The 24,437-nt window shown below is 51.0% G+C and overlaps 1 protein-coding gene across 1 annotated transcript in view; it reads right to left on the minus strand.

The window, feature by feature from the left end:
* The window catches only part of WDR27 (WD repeat domain 27), a 184,579-nt gene that overhangs the window by 116,795 nt on the left and 43,347 nt on the right, over positions 1-24,437 (minus strand). The window contains 3 exon segments of the mRNA XM_032484890.1: positions 13,391-13,489; positions 21,829-21,910; positions 22,993-23,090. Coding sequence (XP_032340781.1) covers positions 13,391-13,489; positions 21,829-21,910; positions 22,993-23,090 — 279 coding nt within the window.

Genomic DNA, 24,437 nt, shown 5'->3' on the forward strand with positions numbered 1-24,437 from the left:
GTCAGCGCCTCTGGTCAGCAGTAAAAGGCGTGACCTGATGGGACAGCCGCAACCCCAACGGTTTCCAGAGAGCCATGCTGGCGAAGAAGCCAGCCTCAGAGCTCACACGCTGTTGGCTCCCACTCACTACATTTTTGAAATGACAAAAGAAACAGGACAAATTAGGGAATTTCGGGTGGTTTTATAGGTACAGTCCATGAAATGAAAGCCGGCCTTCTTTGACGCTATTACAAGCTTGACGTCAAAATGCAAATGCGAAAAAAGGGAAAGTGTTAGGTCTCCCTTATTCCAAAATCCTAGACAGAATATTAGCTGACTGAGCCTGGCGGCGTGTAAAATGGACAGTCTGAGTTTATCTGAGAAACAACATTAGAAAAATCTATGAATACTCTTTTCACATTTATAATTTTTAAAAAAGAAAAAAACAACTACATTCTCAATAGCTGTAGAACACATTTGATAACATTCAACACCAAGTCATGCTGAAGCACCGGGGCCTGGTAACGATTACCTACCACAAATCTCCAGAACCTCGTCCTTGACGGGAAACTCGAAGACGTTTCTCTTCAGTGAGGTCCCTGCCCTGACTTCTCATCAGGCCCCAGCCTCGAAACTGAAGTAAGAAAGGAAGCTGAAATGTGTACAAATGGTGAAGAAAAGGAACCTGTCACATCCAGACAACGGAAGGTGATGCGGCGCTGCAAAGAAACGGGCCGTCAGCTGCCCGAGCCCACGGGCATTTCACATGTACTCATTTTGTACAAAGTTGTTTTAATTTTGTTATTCATTTCTCATGGTTCATTATGTCCTTTTAAATGTGCCCGTTTTAATTTTTGGTTACTTTAGCTCTTGTGGTCACCCACACTTGCAGAGTTCATCAATGTTCAGCTAAGGCACTAATGAAATTCAATGCAAAACAAAAATATTGGGAAGGTGTGTTGCTAGAGCAAATAGACATTCGTACACAAACAGTGACTCCTGGCCACACCGGGCAGCACAACAAGTTTACCTAATACAAGATGGTCCCCTGCCCCGGGCGGCGCCCTCCCCTTGCATGTGGTGGCCGTGACTCCGCCTGACCTGGGGAAGGCACCCACAGGCGGGCGTGTGTGAGCAGGTGCACTGGCTCCACGCTGGCCTCCCTCCCTTGCCGACTTTGAGGACGCAAGTGCCCTTGTCAGGGACCCTCCCAGACAAGGAACCGCGGTGGCGCCCGGAGACTGTAAGAAGTCCTACTGACCACAAAAATCTGAAACCTCCCAGCCACCCGGGGTGCCTGGAAGCCTCAGACGAGAACACAGCCCCACCGCCGACGGCATGGCCCAGCCTGAGAGACGGAGCGGAGACCCCGGCTGAGCGCACCCCGGCGGCCGAGCCAAAGAAACTGCGAGATGGCCCTGCTGTGCAGCCAGAGACAGCTAAACAGAGACAAAACTGCAAGCCCCCCAGAAGACATCAGAGAGAGTACCTTCACAGCCGTCAGGGTGGCAAAGGCCACGGAAGCACTAACCGGAAAGCAGAAGTTGGAAATCATAAAACTTAAAACTTACATTCATTAAAGGGTGTTATTATAATATAAGTAGACAAGTAACAGATTGGGGGAAATATTCAAAATACGTATACCTGACACGTGAGTGTATCCAGAACACATTTTTTTAAAGTTCTACAACTGAATAATAATAATTAAAATAACTAAAATCGGCCTGTGAACGTATGATAAAGTGTTCAATATCTCTCATTGTTTTTAAAATGCAAATTAAAACCACAGTGAAAATACCACAACAGCTAAAATTAAAAACACTAACAGAGCCAAAAGCAGCTGGAATGCGGGCCTGCCCAGCCCCGCACGCGGCGCTGGCCAGGGCGTAAGTGGCACGACCACGCTGGAAGCCGACGGGCAGCGACCTTGAAGGGAAGCCCGCCCACCCATAACCCCGCACACACGCGAGGAGAGGCCACACAACACTTGTCACCAGGGCTCCCATCGTGGCTCTGTTCATAGTCACCCGACTGGACACATCAGAAGCTCCCCAACTGAGAAGTGGTGAGACCATGCTGCGCCCCGACCATCGGGTACCTCTGCGTGGCGTAAAGTTAGGGGCCACAAGTACAACCAACAACACGGACACGTTCAAAGTCAGAGCCAGAGACCCCACTGATGTGAAAGACGAAACAGTCTCAGTGCAGAAAAGTGAGGTTGAGCAGGCTGGTAGGTGGAGACCCTGGGGGGGAAGGTGTGCATCTGGGGGCAAGTGTCACACAGGTGAGTGTCCTGAGCGCGGCATGATCTACACCTGCACAGAAGGAGAGGCAGTCGCCCCGCATGGCTCACGGCTCACAGCTCACGCCTATGTCAATACTCTGGCAGATGAACTGTCCGCACTGACTTCTTTTATCTTCAATGTTTCCTTCTTAATTCTTCTTCTAAAGAATAAGTATTAGTAGTAAAAAAAAAGTCACTGTCTTCGTTGTCATTTTCTGCCTTCTACGACATTTTAGACTGATGATAGTGTAGAAGTGCCCAGATGTCTCTTCCAGTGTTCACAGGGCCCTAATGTCTGTAACTTTATAAAACTATGAGTACTGAGCAAATCCTGTCATCGTATTTCCCCATGATTTAGTATTTTCTAGGTTCAAACAAGCAAGTGTGACCTGTGTTTCATTTAAATCCAATATTCCTCTTGACTTTTCCATTTCCTACAAACTACTGATGGCTTCTGGAGATAAAATGTCTTCCTCACTGAAGTATGCTAGTTAGTGGCTTCTGAGCACATCTGAACTCAGAATTCTCTCACTGCTGTTGTACCAGTTCAGTCTGACAGGTAACACACCAGCCCCAGCCGCGCTGATGTGACACAGGTAATCACGGTAACCAGCATGTGCTGTCACTGCTGCGGCTGCAGACAGCACCCCGAGGACCCCTGAGCTCAAGACCAGCTCTGGGCACAGACCCAGTGGAGCACTTGCTGGGGGGTGATAGCTGTGTGTCTCCCTAGAAAACTGAGTGGAAGTCAGTGCTGAAACGCAGAGCGTGGACGGCTGAGGGGCAGTCGATCAGGGAGGCAGCACACCTGGCAGACGGGGACACACCACCAGCTACTAACTCAGGACAGAGCTTCTCATGGTGCAAGGCGGCCAACACCAGCTGCAAAAAAGTCCCGATGTCCTCATGGAAAATGCCAACTCTGATCCCCTGGCTGGATCTGTGGAAAGAGAGCGTCTGGCCCAGGGCAGAGATGTCCCTGGTTTTGGAAACTCTGGTTGCATTTCACGCAAGCACACCTTGTATACACGACTTTCCAATCCAAGTATTTGCCGCTCGGCTGAAATATATCCAGTCCTTGTCCGGAGCATGTGAGCCGTAAATCTACGGCAAAGCAGACTCCACCTGACTACTGCTGGCGAGGGGCAAGCCGTTCACGTCTGAGGCCTGGAATAAATTCTGCTGCTAACAGTTCAAGCTGGAAACCTCCTGCCCCATACTGAAGAACGTGACGCCCTGTGCACGTGGCCATCACAGCCTCACCGCCCGGAAACTTCCAGCACAAACAACTGTCCCCTCCACGTCTCAGAGTTTAGTTTCCTTCCCCTCCTGCTAAAGACCGTCTGTCAGGAACCAGAAGTCGTGACGTCAGTACCGTGTTTGTTTTACCTTCTTCAATCATCGTTTGGACAGGTTACGCCTGCGTTACAGCGAAAGACCAACTTGTGGTGCGTTTCTTTGCCGTTATAGAAAATTGAATATTAAAACAAGCAGCATGACGGCAGCAGGCCTCCTGCTCCTTGAGTCTGTGCTGCGTTTAAATGTGGTCTGGCCGCTGACCTCGCTGTCATCTGTAGAACACTTTCCAAAAGGAAGGTGCTGTAGGTTTTCTGGAAGTGAAATTAACTTTTATGATGTGGGTGTGAGGAGAAAGTCAGGATGCATCTGGGGATGAAACACTCTTCAGAACTAGAACACCATCCATGAAAACGTTTGAAAGCACTCGATGGCGAAAGAAAGTATTAATGCCACATTCACAGAATATATGTTGCCTCTCGTAGAACAGACATAAGCACCTTTTTTGAAATCTGGATTTAGAATTTAGCTCTCGTCAGGACATCTAAGATGGAGAACAGCACTGCTGGCCCCGTGTCTTCGGGGCAGGATGCAGCCGGCACCTCAGCACCTCCTCACTTCCAGCCGCCTCCTCCCCTAGGTGCCCCCCATCCTCACTGGGGCCCCTAGGGCCTCCCCTTCTGTTCATGCACAGCTCCTGGGGGTGCAGGGCCGGGCACTGCGCTTCACAGTGTGGACCTGGGATCAGCTCAATGGTCTGCAAATCTCAGCATATCCACCGAACAGCCGGGGGGTCGGCTCAGCTGTTTTAGTTGTTTCCCTGTCTGTGGGGTGAAGATCGTTAGGACCCACTTCTTCAGGACGCGATGGTCAAATAACAAGGCACTCAGGGCAGTGGCATCGCGCAGTCCTGGTGTGAAGCGAGCTCAGCCGCAGGCCAGAGACGAGGCTTGGTGGACTCCTCGGCAAAGCAGAAACGACTCACAGACACAGTGAGCCATCCATGGCTGCCGGGGAAGGTGGGCGGGAGGGGTGAATGGGGAGTGGGAGATTTGCGTATGAACTACTACATATGAAAATAGACTTTAAACCCTTCTGTGTGGCACAGGGAACTATACTCAGTATCTTGTAGTAAACTTTAGTGAAATGAATATAGAAACGAACACATATACGTATGTGTATTTTGGAATATTATACTTAGAACAATAATTGACACACTGTAACTGACTATACTTCAGTTAATTAATTAAATGAATAAAATGCCACGTTAAAAAAAAAAAAGGAAATTAGGCTTGGACATGTGGCCAAGGAAAGCGTGTAAATGAGGTCTACCTTGGCCCAGGGCACAGGCGGTTGGCACTCTACTTGACAGGAAAACACAAGAGGCCTCAGAAGCAACATCAAAACCAAGAGGCAATGCCTCACGTGTGTGAACCCAGACAAGGAGGGGCTTAGCGCCGGCCCTGCCCTCCCGGGCCCCAGACGTGGGCCAGCTCGCACTGTGCTCCTGTTAGCCACGCGGCACATGGAACAATCACTAAGACGGTTTACTGCGCAGCGTGTATAATTACACATGCACGTGTAACGTATATGAGATAAAGAACACATACACAAAACGACCACACACACGTGCACCTGCACACAATTCAACGCTTTAACCACCCTCTTAGTGGAGAAGAAAGCTATTCTAGAATCACACAGATCATATCGTTCGACAACCCAACTGCAGAGGTAAGAAAATCAAGCCTCAAAAGGTTTGGTGAGGAACTACATGTCAAATGTACAAGATTTTATCATTACAGTTTAAATCTTTTTAAAAGAATGTTTGAACAAAATTAATAATAACATAACGTGAATTTATAACATACAGAAAAGCAAAATGCAGCACAATCACAGCACAAAGGACTGGACAGGAGAAACACAGGTGCACGTACACTTACCAGGGAGGTGTCTACACTGTGGTAGCACTTGCGGACTGTCATAAACTGAAGACACACACTGCAAACCCTAAAGAAACCTCAGATTCATAAAACAAGGTGTTACACCTAGAACCCAGAAAGAGCGATAAAGTAGAAGTACAAGAAAATCCAATTGAGCCAAAAGAAGGCAGGAGGAAATAAAACAAATAACAGACAGACAGACAGAACATAAATAAGCAAAATGAGAGTCCTAAACATGATCGTACCAATAATCACATTAAATGTAAATGGTTTAAACACACCAATTAAAAGGCAGAGGTCAACAGACTGGCTAAAAGAGCAAGACAAAACTGAATACCACCTGTAAGAAATGCACTTCCAATATAAAGACCCTTAGAAGGCTGAAGAAAAAAACAATTTTTTAAGATACTATCTTAACATTAATCAAAAGAAAGCTGAGTGGCTATATCAATACCAAGTATATTTCAAAGGAAAGAAAGAAAGAACACCATTTCATAATAGTAAAGGGTCTAATCATCAAGATGACATAACAATCCTAAACCTGAGGCAGGAAGCCCCATAAAAAGACCAGCAGGACCCCCAGGCAGGGCCACTACTCTTCCTGCCAGCACCATCCAGGTTCCCCAGCCCAGAGGTTCTATCTCACTTTTCGCCTCTGAAACGGCTTACTTACCCCTAAAATTCTGTTGGTTCCCTGAGCTCACTTCTGATTGGTTATTTCCTTCACTCCTGGTTGGTTTTCTCTCCCTCCTGATTGGTCCATTTCTACAAAGCTTGTCTCTAGTCAACTTTTGTTATACCTCATTTGCATATGATGTTGCAAAGTGTAAACTGGCAGCCTATAAAAGCCTGTGTAAACCTACAGACGGGGTCCAGAGCTTGGAGTGTTAACTCCTCTGGGCCCGCTGGCGTAATAAACCTGAGTTCTCCAGCTCTCCGAGTGCTGGTTGGTCTCTTGCCCGGATCCAGGTTGCTGTCACAGCTGAGCTGTAACACTGAGCTGTAACACATTTTTTCTGCAACAAACCTAACACAGGAGCTTCAAAATACATGAAGCAAAAACTAACAGAATCACAAGGAACAGCTCCTCTCAGTGGAGGGGCCTTAGAGCAGGGTCTCTTAGCTCACAGTTATAGTCAGAGTTTTCAGTACCTCTCTTGGTGATTGTTAACACAGAGACAACCACTAAGGACACAGCAGATCTGAAGAACACTGTTGGCCCACTGGTCTTAACTGATTCATGCGGAACATACCACCACCAACAGCAGAACATACACAGAACATGAAACCACGTTCAATAAACTCAAACCATGCAAAAAGCGCTTTCTGACCACGTGGAGTTAAGTCAGAAATCAATAAAAGACCGATCTTGGGAAAGTCCCCAAATATTTGGGAACAGAATAGCACACTTTTAGATAACCCACGAACCAACGATGAAACCAAAAGGGGAATTAGAAGGTCTTCTGAGCTAAACAAACACGAAAAGACAACATATCAAAATTGAGGGGATGCTGCTAAAAAGTAGTTCAGGGAGGGGAACTTCCAGAGCCACCAGAAGCCAGGACCCCAGCACCCACACGACAGTGACCAAGACTTGGACTTAGCCTTGGACTTAATCCTCTTGGCAGAGCTGGGGGCACCGGCGTTTCCTAAGGACTTCCTGCAGTTCTAAGAGTGTCCAGTGGAAAATTACTGACTCAAAGACAGAGGAAAAGGAGTCAATTTTAAAGGAAGAAAAAAAGTCAAAAAGGGACAGCTAAACTTCACATGACCAGCTGCGGAGGGTCACGGGTCTGCCCGGAGCAAATACTTCTGTGAAAAGTGGTCCCACCCCTTCAAGTGTTCAGCTTCACCAAATCAGACTAAACTGGCTTCAGTTCCAAAACCACACCTCTGCTGACATCAGCACATCTCTAACCAAAGGGCACTTCCTACTGAAAATGTCAAGCACAAGGTTTTAAAGTGTTGCAATCGAGAGAAAAACGAGTCTGTCGGTTCCATTTCTTCACAAGAGCTAAAGAGACGGGAGAAAAGGTTCAAACAGTAAGACACAGGTGGAAAGATCTTTCCACCATCCACATAGTTTCTAAGGACAAATTTAATCAAAATAAATTCTGTTCCCTCATTTTAAAATTTAAAATCCAAAGCATGAGGATAAGGAAATCTATTTCCAAGTTCACTGGGTGGCTTAACTTTGTGGTCCTGGATTCCACATTTGAGGAACTGAAAGGCATTATCCACGTCGTGGGGCAGAGAGGGTTGGAGGAAAGTTGAAAGGGATGATCAGCACTCCTGGCACATTCCAGAGGACCAGGCCTGGCACCAAATCCACGCCAAATGACACAATTTCACCTCCGCTTCCTGGTAAAGACTGTCTCCTCCCGGTGTCCTCGCCCCAGGAGGTACCGCCCTCCTCCCTGCACCTGGCACTTGGAGCTAGCTCGGACGTCCTCATCCAGGGACATCTGTGGGCTCCACGAGCAGGTGCTGCATGGCCCCAGCACAGATGGGAATCCGCTAGTCCAGGGTGTGGCCCTGGCCAGCCACTCCCAGCTTCTGGAATGTTCCTCTGCCCCCGCCTCTCGGCCCGAGGACCACTCTGCCTCCCTTGCCTGGTTCTCTGGCGCTGCCACAACCCCATGAGCTCCTGATGTGAGTCCGCCCTCACCGGAGGCAGCTGGAGCCGAGGCCACAGCGCACATGCAGGATGAAGAGGCCGTGGCCAGGAGGAGAGGACAGGCTGAAGCACACGCCTGAGGACTCAGAGCAGCAGTGACACAGCAGAGTCCCCGTGTGCACACCCTCCTCCTGAGCCTGCAGGCTTTTCAGACTGTCCCTTTCTGACAAAGTCCGAGATGCCCCGCCCCGGGCAGACGGGCCAGGGGGGCTGCCCCCTAGGGGAGCCGAAGCCAGCGCTCCTCCGTGGCTCGAGAGGGCTGTCCATCCGGGAGCTGGGGCCCGTGTTGCCTGAGCAGCCGATATCCGTCTGGTCACATGTCACCAGTCAGCAGCTAAGAACTGGCAGAGGAACGCGGGGTCCCTCCCGGCGAGCAAAATGCTAAGAGTTCCTGCCTCGACTTCAAGGCCAATTCTGAAAGGCAAAGCCTAAGGGTTTTGGCAAAGCTACACACCAAGATGGAACTTTAATCCTGAATCAAGCATCGGAAGGCTGCATTTCAACACTGGTCCCACACAATGTTCAAAATTAGAAACACCGAGGTGAGCTGACACGCTGTTCCCAGTGAGGCAGAGCACAGCTGCCCTGATCCCCCACCCACGGTGCCGCCCCCGACACGACGAATCTGTAACAATGTGCTTCCTTCAACGGGGGAAGCCGCTCCAGCGCCAGCACAGGGGCCCAAAGCCACGGCCACGGTGATTTCTTGTAGAGAAATCAACCCGCAGGGCCAGGCAGCAAAGGGCTGCACTTCAAACCAGGACACACGCGAGGACTGAAAAGAAATGAACAGCAGACATTTCAACACAGATGCGTATCCCCACCCCTGGGACACAGGTGGGACGTGGGTGGGGCACAGCACCCTCCTCGCTCAGTGCCTGGGGTGGAGCCGAGAGACTCAGGGAGCCGGACCGCCTGGTCCAGAAACGCGCCAGTAAGTCAGACTGTTGTCTTCACGGGATGCTGTGTACTCGTACCCAGCCACCCTCCGTGTTACCTCTGAGAGCAGGACGCCTCCCACACGCAGAGGCCAGGACCGGAGCCCACCGCGTGGAGAGGTCGGAACAGGGCCCGCAGGGGTGGGTGTCCCCGGCCGAACCCCCACGCCTGCTCCACAGCACGAGACCCTCACCACCACGAGTGAGTCTCAGGCCCTGGAAGGAGCTCACAGTGCAAACTGGTAAAATGATCACAAACTTCTCATTTTACCCAATTTAGAAACCAAGGAAAACAGCGCTTTCCCACATCCAGACTTGGGCTGCCTGCCGTGGCAGAGCCAGACCCCAGCTCTCAGTCACGGCCTGGCTAAAACGGGGGGTTTCGATCTCATCCTTGGACGCTTCAGCACATAAAGGTTTTGAAAGAGAAAACAGGACGCTAAAAGGCAAAACCAAATCTAGAAAAAGCATTGACTGTAGACACAAAGGATGAAATGACAATTTACAGCACGAGCGAGAGCAGTCGGCAAGCACGACACTGGGGCCAAAAGACGAAGACGTGGAGACAGACACAAGCCGCTGGGAATGAGGAGGGAGACGCAGACCTCCAGCCGCACGTGAGCACGCGTCTCCCCTGCGGTCCACGAGGAGCGGTCAGAGCCGCGGGGCTCTGCTTCCTGACAACGGCCTCAGCCAGACAGTGACCGTGTCAGCGGTCGGAGCAGAGATCCTCTCAAAGTCTCCTGCGTTTTACTCAGAAACTTCTCACAACCGAATCATGTCTTGGGAAAATAAATCCAGACAGAAGATATTGTTCCCTCAAAGATGCACATCAAAATATCACTTCAGCACCCAGAACAGCTCAGGTGCCCACACACAGCTGACAGTTCAGACGTCCACACACACACCACGGTCTCAACGCAAAGTAAGAGGTTCCAAGTTCCCATGTCTTTGCTTCTGCCCCGCCTTCCCCAGGCGCCAACGACCCACGGAGGGAGCGCAGCCGTCCCAGTGCCCGCGCACTGGGCGTCACCACTCCTGCTCCTCCCATCAGGACGGTACGGCGGGGCCTGAGCCACGCCGTGGACGCCATCCGTGGCCACCTTCCTCTGCGCCTCCTCCTTCACCCAGACGACTCGAGATCGCCCACGTTCCCACTCTGTGCTCTCGGGTCACCGCGGTGACACGGTTAAAGGCAACCCAGTGACTCTGGGGAGAACATGGCAGACTCTTCCAAGTAAGTCCTACGTGACACAGACATGGAAAATGGAAAATAAACACCCACTTGAACACCCAGACACCCCCCACCGGTGAGAACGAGGTTTCGTGTCTTACATCAACACCGTTATTTCACTGTGTATTCTGAGTGACACCAGGCAGGCCTGACGATTGTGACATTGGTGGTAAATCTGATGACGTGAGCAAAGCTCTAGCTGGGGGGCTCTTTCCAGCGAGTCCCGCCTCTTCTGCCCTCACGTGGGGAGCTCTCCTCCATGGCTAACCTGCAGATTCCTAATCTTTCTCCTAAACTTCTCACGGGGGCAGCAGGTCCCCCACCTCAGCCCACACGCGCAAACTCAGGCACCCAGCCGTCAACACCATGGTCCTGTGTCTTCCTCTGTGTCTCTCGTTTGAAGACCACACATCCTTCTGCTGGAAATGCCAGTCGTGCTTGGCTATAATCTCAGCCAAGGATAAATGGATGACGGAGGCACTTAAATTTGTGTTCCCACCTCAACAGCTAAATATCTAAGCAGACATGTCCTTAGACAAAGACACCAGTGCCCTCTGTGTGTCCAGGAGCCCAGAGCTGACAGCACGCCCTCTGGGGCCCACCTGGCCCGGCCCAGCGTGAGCAGCGGTGCTCCCGGCAGGACGGCGCCCGCGTCCTCACAGCCCCCGGGTCTGAGCCACTCTGTGGAGGCCCTGCTGCCAGTGTGCCGCCTTAACCTGCAGAGCCCTTCTCTCAGCCACGTGTGTTATTAGAATAATTTCATTCGTAAATGTAACCTTCTTCCAAAGGGCTTCTGAGCCTTGCTTTGACGACTGAGCAGAATCAATGATGAAAACCAGAGCTGAACCATGTCTAGCAGCTTGGTCTGAGGGGCTCAAAACTGCCATTTTTGAAGGGGTAACACCTTTTTCAATTAAAATTTGTTTTTTAAAATTTAGTCATGGAACCTGTCCCCTACCTTCCCAAAGTTACGATAAGTCCTTGGAATCAAGTCAGCACCACGCCGGCCACTTTGAACCAGCTCTGAAGTCAGTCGCGTCAGCTCCATGCCAGCTCCCTCATCGTGAAACGCAGACACCAGCACCTGCTTTGCTGATTTTCATGACCACTCACTTAAGTGAGGTCTTGAGCCTGCAGAGCACGGCCCTCCCCCAGCACGCAGCAGGTGTGCGGGATGGGGCGGGGGGGCCCCCACACACAGCCTGGGGCAGGACCCAACACCACCGGCCACCGTGGAGGGGCCGGGGTCGACCACACAACCAGGAACACGAGGGCTTGAAGACAACGGCTTATCTCTACAAGATGTGCTCAAACCCAGGGAGTCTCCTGAGATTCACAAGATGAAGGAAAATAACAGGAAAGAAGGGGGAGGGGCAAGGGGAGGAGCGAGGGGGAGGGCAGCGGCTGTAGAACTGAATCTGCCGACTCAGAGTCCCAGACCCACGTCCCAGACCCGCGAATCTGCTAAGTGTAACCGCCCCCGGGGTGCCACACCTGCGGTCTGACTTGCTGGCCTCCCCTGGCCACTGCAAACCCAGTCCTTGCACGCCTTTACCGTCCTGCCCTCCTGGGAGGTATCATCAACCCAAGATGCAGAAACCTCACAGTGTAACGTGAACCACCTCCTCGGTCCCCTGTGCTTGAACGCGCGTCTGAGATGTTAATACGCCTGGATTAACTCAGAGGGGTCGTCTTCTACAAGCAGAAATGTCAAATCATTGTTGGACGGATGATTTAACAGATGTTTTAAAACCAAAGCTTGAGTCTGGTATTTCACTCTATGGGCACAATTTTAACCGTTAGTGCCAGGCGCACAGAGATTCCACAAGGCAGAGCCCTCTGCTCTACAAGGGAAGCACGAGGACGCTGGGCTCCCCTAAGGTCAGGAAACACGGCGCCAGAAAGCAAGGCCCTGGCCGCACGGCGCGCCTGCCGCTGAAGGCGTGCTGCTGCTCCACGGGGACCCTGCTGATGCGACCAGACTGAGCACAGAACTCTGGAAGAATGGGGTTTTTTGTTAGAAACCCCTAGTTACAGAGACAGTTAGCACTAGGTTCTCTGATCATCGTCCCTAAAACTGCCAAGTTTCACAGAACAGCCGGGAGCGGCAGCTGCTCGTTCAGGCCTGAGTGGCTTCTCAGCCTCCGGGGTGAGGGGCTGCAGGAGCCGCCCACTCCCCTGGCCTCCCTCCCTGGCTCAGCCCCCCTTTATTCACTAAGGGAACCGCAGTGGCAGGGAGACCTACACACTTTCTCTAACTGAAAATTTTCAAGTACTGAAAACGTCCCTCAGTTCAGCTCTGCTAAAAGATACCTTGAAGCCGGTACTGAATTTTCAGTGTTTCACCTGCACGTCCAGGCACCCAGCGCCCCGCACGCACCTGCCTGGCCTCCTGAGCTGGCTCTCCTCTCCGGCTGTCAGTCACAACCACGCTTCAGTGCTACTGCCCGTGTGTCAGTCAAGGCTCCAAAGAGGAATGCAACAATTTCAAGAAACACACTAAAAAGATTTAAGTTAGCTAACAGCAGCACGTACTAGTGATTAAGAAAGGCAGGCACACTGCGGTCCACGCAGCGTGGCCTCATCCAGGGACAAGGGACGCAGAGTGCACAGCTCAGCACCAGGGGAGGAAACGCCGACCCACGCGCCCCGCAGCAGAGGACCGACACGCCGGTCAGGGTCGGGGTGCACCGGGCAGAGACAAGGAGGCCGAGCGACGCCCAGGGGCACTGCGACATCACAGCCTCAGCTGATCCGTTTCTCTAACACTCAGCACAAGTGGAAGGCATGCTGTGTAGCAGACCCCACGGGCACCCCTTGCTCTCCTGCGGGGCAGTCCAGCAGATGTGCACCGGCCGAGCAATGATGCTGCCATCGCAGGACACGCTCTGGTTCCCTGTCCCCGGGAGGGCTCATTTCTCAGCTCCACCCCCGGCTCTCATGGAGAGCTGGCCCGCAGCCTCAAAGATCATCAAACCTCACCAACACGCAGGGTGGCGGAGACAGAAGCTCTGCGTCAGGCTCCCTGAGCCGGGGCCATACCTGGGCGGCGGACGGGCCTAAGGCCAGAGCGGTGACCGTGTCTGAGTTTCCTGCGAGTCTGCAGGAGAAGGTGCTGCAGCCCGTCTCGTACACGTACGCCTGGAAGACAGAATGCACGCACTTCTGTACGGGGCAGCCGGCCACCAGCAAGGAGTCGCACGGAGCAGAAGGTCCTCTGGCCAATGTGGTCAGAGCAGCAGCCGGGCGGCGGGCACAGCGCCCACCAGGCCGCAGAGAAACCAGGAAACGCGCGTTCCCCTCTAGGAAGCGTGTCATCCTGATGATCCACGCCACACTTTGTTTTCCCCATGAGCCTCCTCGGAGCAGCTTCAGACACAGGCTCGTGGCTGAGGACTGATCTTAAGGAAGGAGTGCAGACCTCATGTCCAACCTCACCTGGAAGTCCCAACTTGGGTGGATAAAGTATGTTTCATTGTCCTTTTCCATAAACTCGAGAGTGAGCCATTTGCACTTTGCTTCCTACTAATCAGCTAGGATTTGAGCGATTCAAATGTTTAGAGTGTTTTCACAGCTGCTGATAAAATGAAAAATAAAACGCACATTCCTCTCTAACGGCATTATTCCACAAAGAGAAATGTGTGCAGATTCGCCATCTAATGCTTCATCTAGGGACAAACTCTGGCCCCGACGCCACATAAGAGACGGGAGAGCCGTTCTGATTATGAGGCAACGAAGGCGCCAACAAGCACCGCCAGCTCTCCTGGGAGAGGTGGCCCATCGCAGTGGGGAGACCGCAGAGCTGCCCCCGTTCCCCACAACCTCAGGTGCCCGTGAGTCCTTCAGATTCAGACCTTCCAGGTGATTCTGCCATTGGCTAGACAGTGGTTTTGAAATAAAGTCTGCAAATAGATGTTTTACATATTTTGAAGTAAAGTGGAGAAATAATGGTTGCCTTTCGCCCTCTGGCCCAGACAGGTGTTTATCTGAAAAGAATCCGTTCACTTAACCTGAAAGTTCCCCAGAAGCTCCTGGGGTTGGCTCCGAAGGGACTTGAGACCAAGCATTTCTCACGGGTTCCCAGAAGGACGGGTGCCATGGCCCAGGGACCCCACACTAAGAACCACGGGCTGGAGTGCCCACACCTGCACCACATCACCGTCTGCAAAACACCTGAGCTGTTACGTAAATCATAACCGCCGGTGAATCACTGATGTCCCACGTTCTTCTGAGGAAACCAGGACACGGAGGGAGCAAGCTGCTAGCACGGTCACCAGGGGTCCAGGGGTCCAGACTGAGGTTCTGAACGGGCTGTTCTGACTCAAACTTCTTTCCATTCCAGGAGGCTGCCAGTGACCACGCCGTTCCTGAGGACTCCCGGGTCCCTCTGGTCACACAGATGCCTCAAAACCACCCCTGCCAGTTTGCACTGACTCGGGGGGGTACACATGAATTTTAGGGGGGACAGAGCTCCTCCCTCCTTCCTCCCCGGAGGACCAGGAGCAAGAAAAGTGCAGATGGACAATGGCTAGGGGACACGTGTGCGAGGTCCCAGCTTCAATCCCCAGAACCTCCCTTAAAAGGCAGAGAAAAGCAACTCCGAAAGTCAGAAGGCAGGCTTTGAGGTCTGAGTTTCTACTTTTGCTTTAATCAGCTTCTATTATATAATCATCTCTTGTTGAAAAGTCCGTCCTGAGACTTCTTAGTTTTCACCTAATTCTGCATGGAAACGAATAGTGGCCTGTACTTGCATAAAATCTCAAAATACACAGAGAAGGCCACCACGATATTGTGACAGAGTCCAGGCAAGAGCTACTGAGGAAACAGGCTTCTGCGTCCTATATGCAAACGGCTGGAAATGAAACTTACCTTTTCACCCAGAAGGTTCATGAGTCAAAGGCATCTTTCTGGTCACAACAAACTGAACATGAAAACAGCAGTGTGCAGCCCAAGTATCAGAGATAATTCATTAGACAAGCTCTTGTCGACAGCGGCAACAATCAGTCCAGAAAGACAAGGTGGTAGAAAAATTAAAAGAATTCTACATATGCCTCTACCTGCTTACAACCCGTGGGAAGAACAAAATGTTTGAATTGCGGTGATAATGTCACTTCATTCATGAGGCAACTTCTCCCCATCAACAAGCAAGCAGCTTTGGCTGAAATGTACTGAGAAGCAAAGGAAACTTGAAAGGAAATCAGCACAGAGTACATGTTACCCCAAAGCTAAGTTAGTAAGTCCTGAGAAAAGGAGTGAGAAAAAGGAAGCATTATTTTTTCAGGCCAAAGATGAGGCCGTGGCACCAAGCACACGGTGCTGGAACAATGTTTGCTCGAAAATATTTTCACAAAAATCGTAAAGGACTGAACGTACCACTGAAAAAGATGACTATTTCACAAACAGGCCTAGACCAGCTCATGACGACTGTTTTGTGATTTTGTTGAACCGTATCTGCGAACTTGAAGTTCCTCTCACTTTCCGTCCCACAGATCTAACGCGTGTCCCGCACACTCCCTCCCCGAGTCGTCCCCCGAGAGGAAAGGGTGGGGAGCTGCACACAGAAGTCACCTCCTGGCACTCAAAGTTTCCGACAGTGCTGATCTCGTCCACGGGGGAATCGACCGGCACATCACGGTCACTTACTCTCCCTTTTAAAATACTTCCAGAGATGACACTTCTCCAAACTGTGCACATTGCTTCAGATCATTGACTTTTTATGAAAAAGAAAAACTCTTCTCAGAAGACCAAGATGTCCAAGGTTTAATCAGAGCCTGACTGAAGAGTGCACTGAGACAGCAGCACTGCCCACGCAGGCAGGAAGCGGAGACCCCGGGGCGAGACGCTGGCGACGGTGCACCGGGGCCTCCCGCCAGGTCGGAGGCAGGCCCTCAGTCTCTGTCCACCTCCAGCAAGGTCTGGCAGCAGAAACTGTGGCAAACAGAGTGACAAGCTCTGCCGGTCCCCTGCCACCTCCTGCTGCAGACGGAGCACAGTGGGTCACCGGACTGGCGCACTGGTCTCGCCACTGGGGTCACACACCCAGGGGAGGCGCAGCCTTAGTCATCTGAAACAAGCCTTTGTCAACTTTGTTCCAAACAACAACCTGGTCTTCTCAGCATCTTTGGGCCCGTGATCAAACACAGAACTACTTATCTGAGGATTCATTACTTCATGCACACGTTTTGATTTCTTTGGAAATGCGATTGTAGAGAGAAGCATCAGGGCAGAGGGACCTGACCAGGGGCAGCTCCCGTCCCCCGCAGCTGTGGCGCCATCCTGTGAAACCCCAGTGTGATAATGGCTTCCTGTGCAGCCAGACACAAGCACGATTCCTCAAGCGCAGCCACACACGGCGTGACTGCACCGCGCCCCCGCGGTGGGCAGCAGCGCCACAGCTGCAACATGGCAGGTGGACAGCCCGTGATGCCCCGGGACCAGGGGGATCGGGGGGACCAGGGGAGCCCGGCGCGCGCGCAGCCCTCAGCCAGGACGCGCGCCACAGAACGGCCTCCCGCGGCGCGGGGTTCAAGCTCACCCACGTCCAGCGCTGCCTCCAATGTCTGCACCTGGATTCTTACTTGGAAAAATGTCAGACAGAGAAGTACAGAGATTACACAGCGAATTCATACACACACCCAAACACAACGTTGTCGAGACTCGGCTGCACTTGCTCCAACCACCACGGCTTTTCCTTTTCTTTTGGTGTTTGGGGTTGAAGAAAGAGGACGTGGTTTGCAGCAATTCACAAGGACGCCGTCCTGCGTGTTTTGTCAGCGTCCCTAACTGCAGCCACTCCACACACAACCGCACGGCCATTCCACACCCAGCTGAGACAGCAACGCAGGCCTGATGTCCGCTCCCAGGGCCCTCACTCGTCTTTCACAGCTACTGGGGGAAACCGGGACCCAAACAAGACATGCACGTTGCCTTTCTGTCTCTGTCTCACTGTTGTTCTGGAGCCGGCACAGACTCGCTGAGCAGCCTGACCGGCTCCTGAAGGGCGTTCCCCGCTCAGGGCCTGTCCGTCCGCCTCCGTGGGGTGCCTCTCAGCCTCTTCACGACCCGTGCGCTTGCCACCAAGCCAGACGTTACCTGCAAAGGCTCAGGATCAGGCTCAGGCTCAGCTGGCCTCACGGGACCGTCTGCAGCGAAGACTAACGTGGTGTTCACCTCAAGAGGGCCTCACGTGACGTCTGGGCTGTTCCCCCTGGCTGACACTACGCCCGACCAGACGGTTCAGGTTGCGACAGCACGATGCTCCCGGGGAGAACTTCCCATCCATTGTTTTTAATTGAACAACATCTGACAGAAGCTCGCCCCCTTAAGAAAGGTGTCCGCGCTCAATGCAGGCCTGCCTACCACAGGCACCGCTGCACAGCAGGTCCCCAGACCTCCTCACCTGCAGCCCTAACCTCCACACCCTCCACTACCCCCTCCCCTCGCTGTGGCCCCCTCCATTCCACTCTCTGCCTCTAAGAGTCTGACTGTTCTCGATTCCTCAGATAAGCGGGGCCAAGAGTGCCTGTCCTCTGTGACTGCTCGTTGTGCTGAGCACCTTGTTCAGCCACGTCGTCCCACATCGCAGGACTTCCCTCCTTTTTGTGTCTGAGTGACCTTCCGTTACACGTACCCGCACGTCGTCTTATCCACTCAGCCGCCAGCAAGCGCTGGGCGTTTCCTCATCTCGGCTGCTGTGTGGGGTCTGCAAGATCCTGGTTTCAGTCCTTCTGGAAGAATGCCCAGGACTGGGGCTGCTGGGCCACACTGCGGTTCTGTTTTTAACTTTCTGAGGAACCGCTACACTGTTTCTCGCAACGGCTGCACCCTGTCGCACCCCCACCAGCAGTGCACGAGGGCTCCGGTTTCTCCACAGCCTCACCAACACTTGCTCCTTCTGTCTTTTTGATGACGGCCATCCCGACAGGTGTGAGGGGACATCGCATGTGGGTTTGGTTTGCGTTTCCCTGATGATGAGTTGAGCATCTTCTCACGTGTCTGTTGGCCATCTGCACGTCTTCTTTGGACAGATGTCCATCCAAGCTGCCTGGGGTCATGGGTCATCATCAGGCAGTGTCATCTACTGATGACACTGGCTAAGATCAGTCACTTTACTTGAGCCTCCAAGAGGGTGATTTTCTAATTCGGCAATTCATCGCCCTTGCCCGGAGCTCATCCCTCAAGCAGAACCGCGCCTCTGCAAACACAGCATTTGGTTAACTTGAAATATTGTCCAAACAGGACAGGCAAACAAGTGCTTACTCCTTCCCCTTTAAGGGCAAACTTCTGAGCAAGGACCCGGTGCCCGAGCCACTCCCGGCAGGGGCCAGTGAGTTCTGTTTTATGTCTGTTTTTGTTTCAGTTGTCTCTTTTGGGGGGAATGGCACTTAAAAGTCATGAGAGTTCAGATGCACAATCATTTAATATCGCTTACAGTCATCACTCCTTTGCTCAGCCGAGACTTCTCCGGCCTCTGGTGTTGCCTCCTGAGGCCTCGCTGGGTCCACCACTCTTCAATTCCCCCTTCCGTCTGGTCACACCGTGTTCCTGGCTCATCTGTAAGATCTCAGCAACAGAGCTGCAACCAGCTCCGCACCCGGGAACCCAGGCTCCCACCACAGGGAACAGCATTTAGAGGCCACACAGAGGATGCCGAGGGCTGTTGCTGAAACATCAGTGCTTCCAAGCGTCTTCAGTGGCCGGACGGGGAGGCATGCGCCTGTCTTCGCGTTTGTGCACCAGTTTCAAATGTTAGAGTCTTTCCAGCACCTTCAATCACTGGTAAAGCACATCCCCCCCACGGTGCTCTTCCTTCCAGGGTGTCTCAGCAGCTGTCACTTGCTTATTCTCCCAAACAACTTCACAAATGACACTGTCTAGCTGCAGGGAGACCTGTGGGCGGTTTCCCTGGGGCCGTGTGGACTTCACATGTTACTTACAGACAACCGGCTTCGTCACGAGACAGAATCTTCCTCCCCAAGAACAAGATGCAATTATATCGTTCAAGTCCACGTTTCTGGGAGAAAACTAAGTTTTCTTTATATACATTTTGCAGAGTTCTTGCCACATTTATGCTTAAATATTTTATCCTCTTTAAGCCTCTTCTGATGGCTTCTTCTCTTCAAGAACTGTATCTCCTCACAGGTCATTATTTTTATATATAAAGACCAGTGAATTCTGCATATGAACTGAAATCCTACTATTAACACTTTGCTGAATTATTGTCTTGTTCACAATGGCCATTAATTCGCTTGGGGTTTCCAGATACGCAATCTTACCGCCTCTGACTAAAGACGGTCCCAGCTATCCCTCTAACACAGCTCCCTTGCCTGATTCTGTAGGTAAGTGCCCCCAGTGCTCTAAAATCTGAGTGAGACTAACATGCCTTCTTCCTCCCTTCCCAGCCACGGAAGTCCTCTCACATCTTCCCGTCAGATGCTGGCATTTGTGCCAAGAGAAGCATTTCATCATTTGAAGGAAGCATCAAGACTCCTCTTTTAGTGGCTGTTTTATCAGAACTGAATGTGGAATTTTGTTGAAATGGTTTTCTGCATATATGAAGATGGTCGCACAATTCTTTTACCCTTATTAATAACATGAATTCACTAATGGATTTCTTGACATTGAATCATCCCCGAATCCCGTGAACACTGAACTTTCCTGTTTCTGCTTTACCTTCTTTGTTAAAAGTAAAGGATATGAGTTTCCTTAATTTCCTTCAGCTCATTTGCAAATATACTGTTAGTTTTCATCCACCTAGAAAACACATTTTTCTGGTGTGGTCTCATTGTCAGCAAGAGTGTTTTTGGTTCCCCCTCATCTTTTTATGTTATAAGAAGCACACGTCTAGAGGTGGCTTGACACCGTGGAACAGAATATAGGACACATAGAAGAGACAGGGGCAAGCTGGAGACACTGTGCAGGTTCTTCTGCACAAAAGATACGTGGTCTGCCATCCACGTGATGTTGGATGTTTTAAGCAGAAAAGCATCACTACCAGCAATGATTTGCTCTTCAGCCACTAAAGGAAGCCTGTTAAACTCCTCCATCATGACCGAGGGTGTTTCTTTTTCTTTTTAGAGTTTATACTACTTTTGCTTTATATTTCTTGAAGCTATGTTATTAGATGCATACAGATTTAGAATTAAGACATTTCTAATAGAGATTGGCATCATCATCACCATTAAATGTCACTCATTATCTACAGTAATGCTTTAAGCCTTAAAGTCTGCTTTACACTGAGAAAGTCTTCCTCATATCAGCTTAATTTCCCACATTTCTACTTTCAATGTTTCTGTGTTTATATTCTTAACTTCAATTATATTTCTCAGCTGCACTCACATATATGTTGCATAAAAGAAAATAGTGATCAAAAATTTCAAGAAAATTCAATGTACACAGTTGGCTGTATTTGGCTCCTGAAAGAACAGATCCACACTCAGGTTATTCCATGAAATCCTTAGGTAATACGTAAGTCGTGCTCAAGCCTTTAAAGCGAACATCTCTCACACTCAAACTACCTCACTTAGAGACGAACTCAATTTTCTGTCGTAACGGATGACACAGACGTCAATGGAGCACTTTTAAAACTAGAATCACTTTTCCTATTTAAAAGTCCCACAAAACAGTTTTTAATATTCTTAAATTCCATTCTCACCAGTTAGATGAAATAAGAAAAAAAATTTTAGGAAAAAGTCTGATTCTCAGTTAAACTGTAATTTTTTCCAAATAAACATTATGATTTCCGTGACCTTTTTGGGAACTTTTTCACATCATCTTGTTTAGGTGACCTGTATAGACCAGCAGTGAGTTGAGCTGTGTCCTCCAAGATGAAACGGCCACGCCCTGCCCCCAGGGCCTGTGAATGTGACCCCATCTGGAAGCAGGACCTCGCAGAGGTCACTAAGTGTCACGCAGTCAGCGCGGGTGCAGGGCGTCCAGCAACTGCGGCCTTACGTGACAAAGGAGAGGGTCTGAGCACACAGAGCAGATGCATAGGGAGGGCGGTGTGTGCGGACGGAGGCAGAGGCCGCTGGGGACAGACAGGCACCACCAGGAGTGGAGGAGGCGCGGGACAGAGCCTCCCTCCGGGCCTCCAGGCGAGTCGGCCCTGCCAGCACCTCGACCTCGGACTTCCGGCCTCCAGAAGCAGGAGAGAGGCAATTTCTGTTGATTTAATCTGCCAGGTTGAGGTGACTTGTCACCAGAGCCGCAGGAAATCAGGACAAAACACAGTCATAGGCAATTTGTGCAACGAGGAACCAATGAATAAAGAAATTAATTGATTAGCGGTTGGAATTTAAAGTATCAGACTTCAAAAAAAAAACACCCATGAAGGCCTGTCACACCTCGAGTGTTACTGTTATTAAAACACCGGCCCCAGTCAACCCCGAAGTCCACTTCCGTCCTCACGTGCAGCAGTACGAGCCGTCCACACGAGAACGAGACCCTCCGCGTGGAGACCGCACCCCGGCGGCACGCACGTGTGTGTCCTCGGCGCCACTCGCCACCTACCGGCCACAAGGGCTGAAAGCAATTCCAAAAGGGAAGCAGCGGTGCTCGCACCTACAAGGAAGAAAATGGACACCAGGAAATCAAGTGATTTTTTCCATTTTTAACCCAAATTAGGAAAGATGCTGACTTGTTGCTTTCCTTCACAAAAATGAACAAACTGACGGTGACAGCACAGTTTACACGTGAGGATTGTTAAGCGGTGAGCAGGCTATTCTGGGGATCTTTAAAAACAGCTAAGATGACACCGACTACGGGGTACAGGACCGATCACAAGGCCTTGCTGCAGAGCACAGGGAACCACGTTCAGGGGCTTGCAGTGACCTCCAATGAACAAGAATCGGAAAGGAATGTATACATAAGTTTACACAGAACCAAACCACTGTGCTGTGTACCAGAAAGTAATACCACATTCTACACCAAAAAACTTTTTAAATAGTTGAAACACTGTTTGAAATCATAAATTCAGAAAAATAACCAAATTAACATTAAATGAACTTTTTTACATGTAAAGAGTATATAAATGTCACACAGGATGGAAATGGGGGTTTACACTTCATCAGTGACCGAAGAGAACACAGACACTGCCCACGTGGTCCCTGTGGCAGCAGCCCACACACACGCAGACACACGACGACGTACAAGCGCTCCCGAAGCTGTTAGACACAGCACGTACTCAGCGCCTGTCTGGCAAAATGCAACTGTCAGAACACATTAAAACAACAGAATTATATGTGTGTGTGTGTGCACCACTCTGTGTATATGTGTCTACACACAGCACAGGCCCCACTGCACATGCTCCTGTGTACACGCATGTGCACACACACGTCTCACGCAGGCTAACAGCTACAGTGACCCGGTTACTTGCGTTCCCAGCGCTCAGGGGCCACGGGCCTCATGGGGAGCAGAGGAAGGACGGGCACGTGCTGTTTTATGGTTCCAAATCCACGTGCCCTTTTCTGTGTATAAATCAGACTTCTCTTATGCTGGCCAGTGCAAACAGGCTCATCACAACCTTGTCAAACTCGAGGGAAAAAGAGATCAGCTAGGATTATCGTGAGCCTTAATAATGGTGCCCTGTACACTTTCTCCCCAGCTTCGCCCCGACTGCAGTCTGAGAGTGGAAAGAGCCTTACTGCAGGGTCCTCGGGTCCCACAGTCTTATCCCGTCACCAACGGCTGTGGTGGCAAAAAGATTGTAAGCCTGGGGTGGTCGTGTTGCAAATGATGATCCCTGCCATTGCAAGAGGAAAACTCAAGATGTGTTTCTAAAGGCTGAATTAATAGACACCATGTTGATTACATCTAATGATAATGAATCTAAAGCAAGAAATTAACACAAACCTTTATTGATAACAATTTCAGAATTGGTCACAAAAATTTCCATATGAATAACCGCTAATGGTGCATTTTGACCTCAAGAGCTACCGACACGTGTTTCCCCCACGTAACGCCGCTGAGAGTCACAGAACTACGAGCGGCGAAAGACCCGAAGGCTGACCCTGAGACACCACCACACAGGCCGTCAGCCCCCGTCCACAAACGGTCTGAAAGACAACTTAACATGGCGCTTGAGGTCTGCGGTCGGTTATTAGCGTTCTGATCATCAGACCCTGGGACACCCTAGGCAGGTGTCCGTGACAACGACCTGGTGACCACAGCTCATGCTGCATCATGCGGACACTGGTCCTGCCCCCAACCCAGTCCCAGGGCCCTCCGGCACCCTTGCCTGTCCCCTCAGACGTCAGAAGAAGTGTGGTCGTGATTTCAAACGTTCCGTGGATTGGAACTGAGCTGAAGTCCACCTCCAGAACCAGCAGCCCCAAGCGTGACTTACACACCCTGCGGCTCACGGCAACTCCCACCTGCCTTCCGTGTCAGGGGCACCCAACTAGCAAGACAGATTCAGTGAAGTATATCCATCAGCATTTGTACTTAAACGTACGCAAACCTGGAAGTGAGTCTTCATTTACAAAAAGGAAATGAAGGCTTGTACAAATTCAATAAAAAGAATAGAAAATGAACAAACATCGAGTCTTAACTCTGCACCAGATAGCAATCTAAACACTTTACATTTCGTCCTCTTAACAAACTTACAATTTCACATGAGAAACGTGACACACAAGGGTCCACTCACTGCCACACAAACAGTAAGACCAGCGCAGCCCGGCGTTCCACCGGCCGGGGCTGGGTAAGCCGGCTCGTAACTCACAGCCTAAAACAACCTAACACATGTGCAGCAGACATCTGGAGCTCGCCTCTGAAACGCTGGGCACCCGCGAGGCCCTGAGCGTCAGAACAGACCGCAGACCTAGTTCGCGAGAGAGGCAGGCGGACGACTGCAGGCACGGCAGCTGACAGCACTGCCCGCTCCTCCGGGCTGAGCAGCGAAGAGTGGGCCAGGACAGAAACGCCGCTCAGGGGTCACACCTTTCCAGGGGAAACAAAGAGCCAAAAAGCTCCGATCAATCCGACAGAGGCTGAGGGGAAAAACGAAAAAGCAAAGGAAATCTGTGATGAATAGAAAGTGCAGAAGTTTTGCTGAAAGATTGAAGAGAAAGCACAAAACCGGCTCCAACGA

The sequence above is a fragment of the Camelus ferus genome, chromosome 8 (genome assembly GCF_009834535.1).
Source record: "Camelus ferus isolate YT-003-E chromosome 8, BCGSAC_Cfer_1.0, whole genome shotgun sequence".
NCBI classification, from domain to species: Eukaryota; Metazoa; Chordata; class Mammalia; order Artiodactyla; family Camelidae; genus Camelus; species Camelus ferus.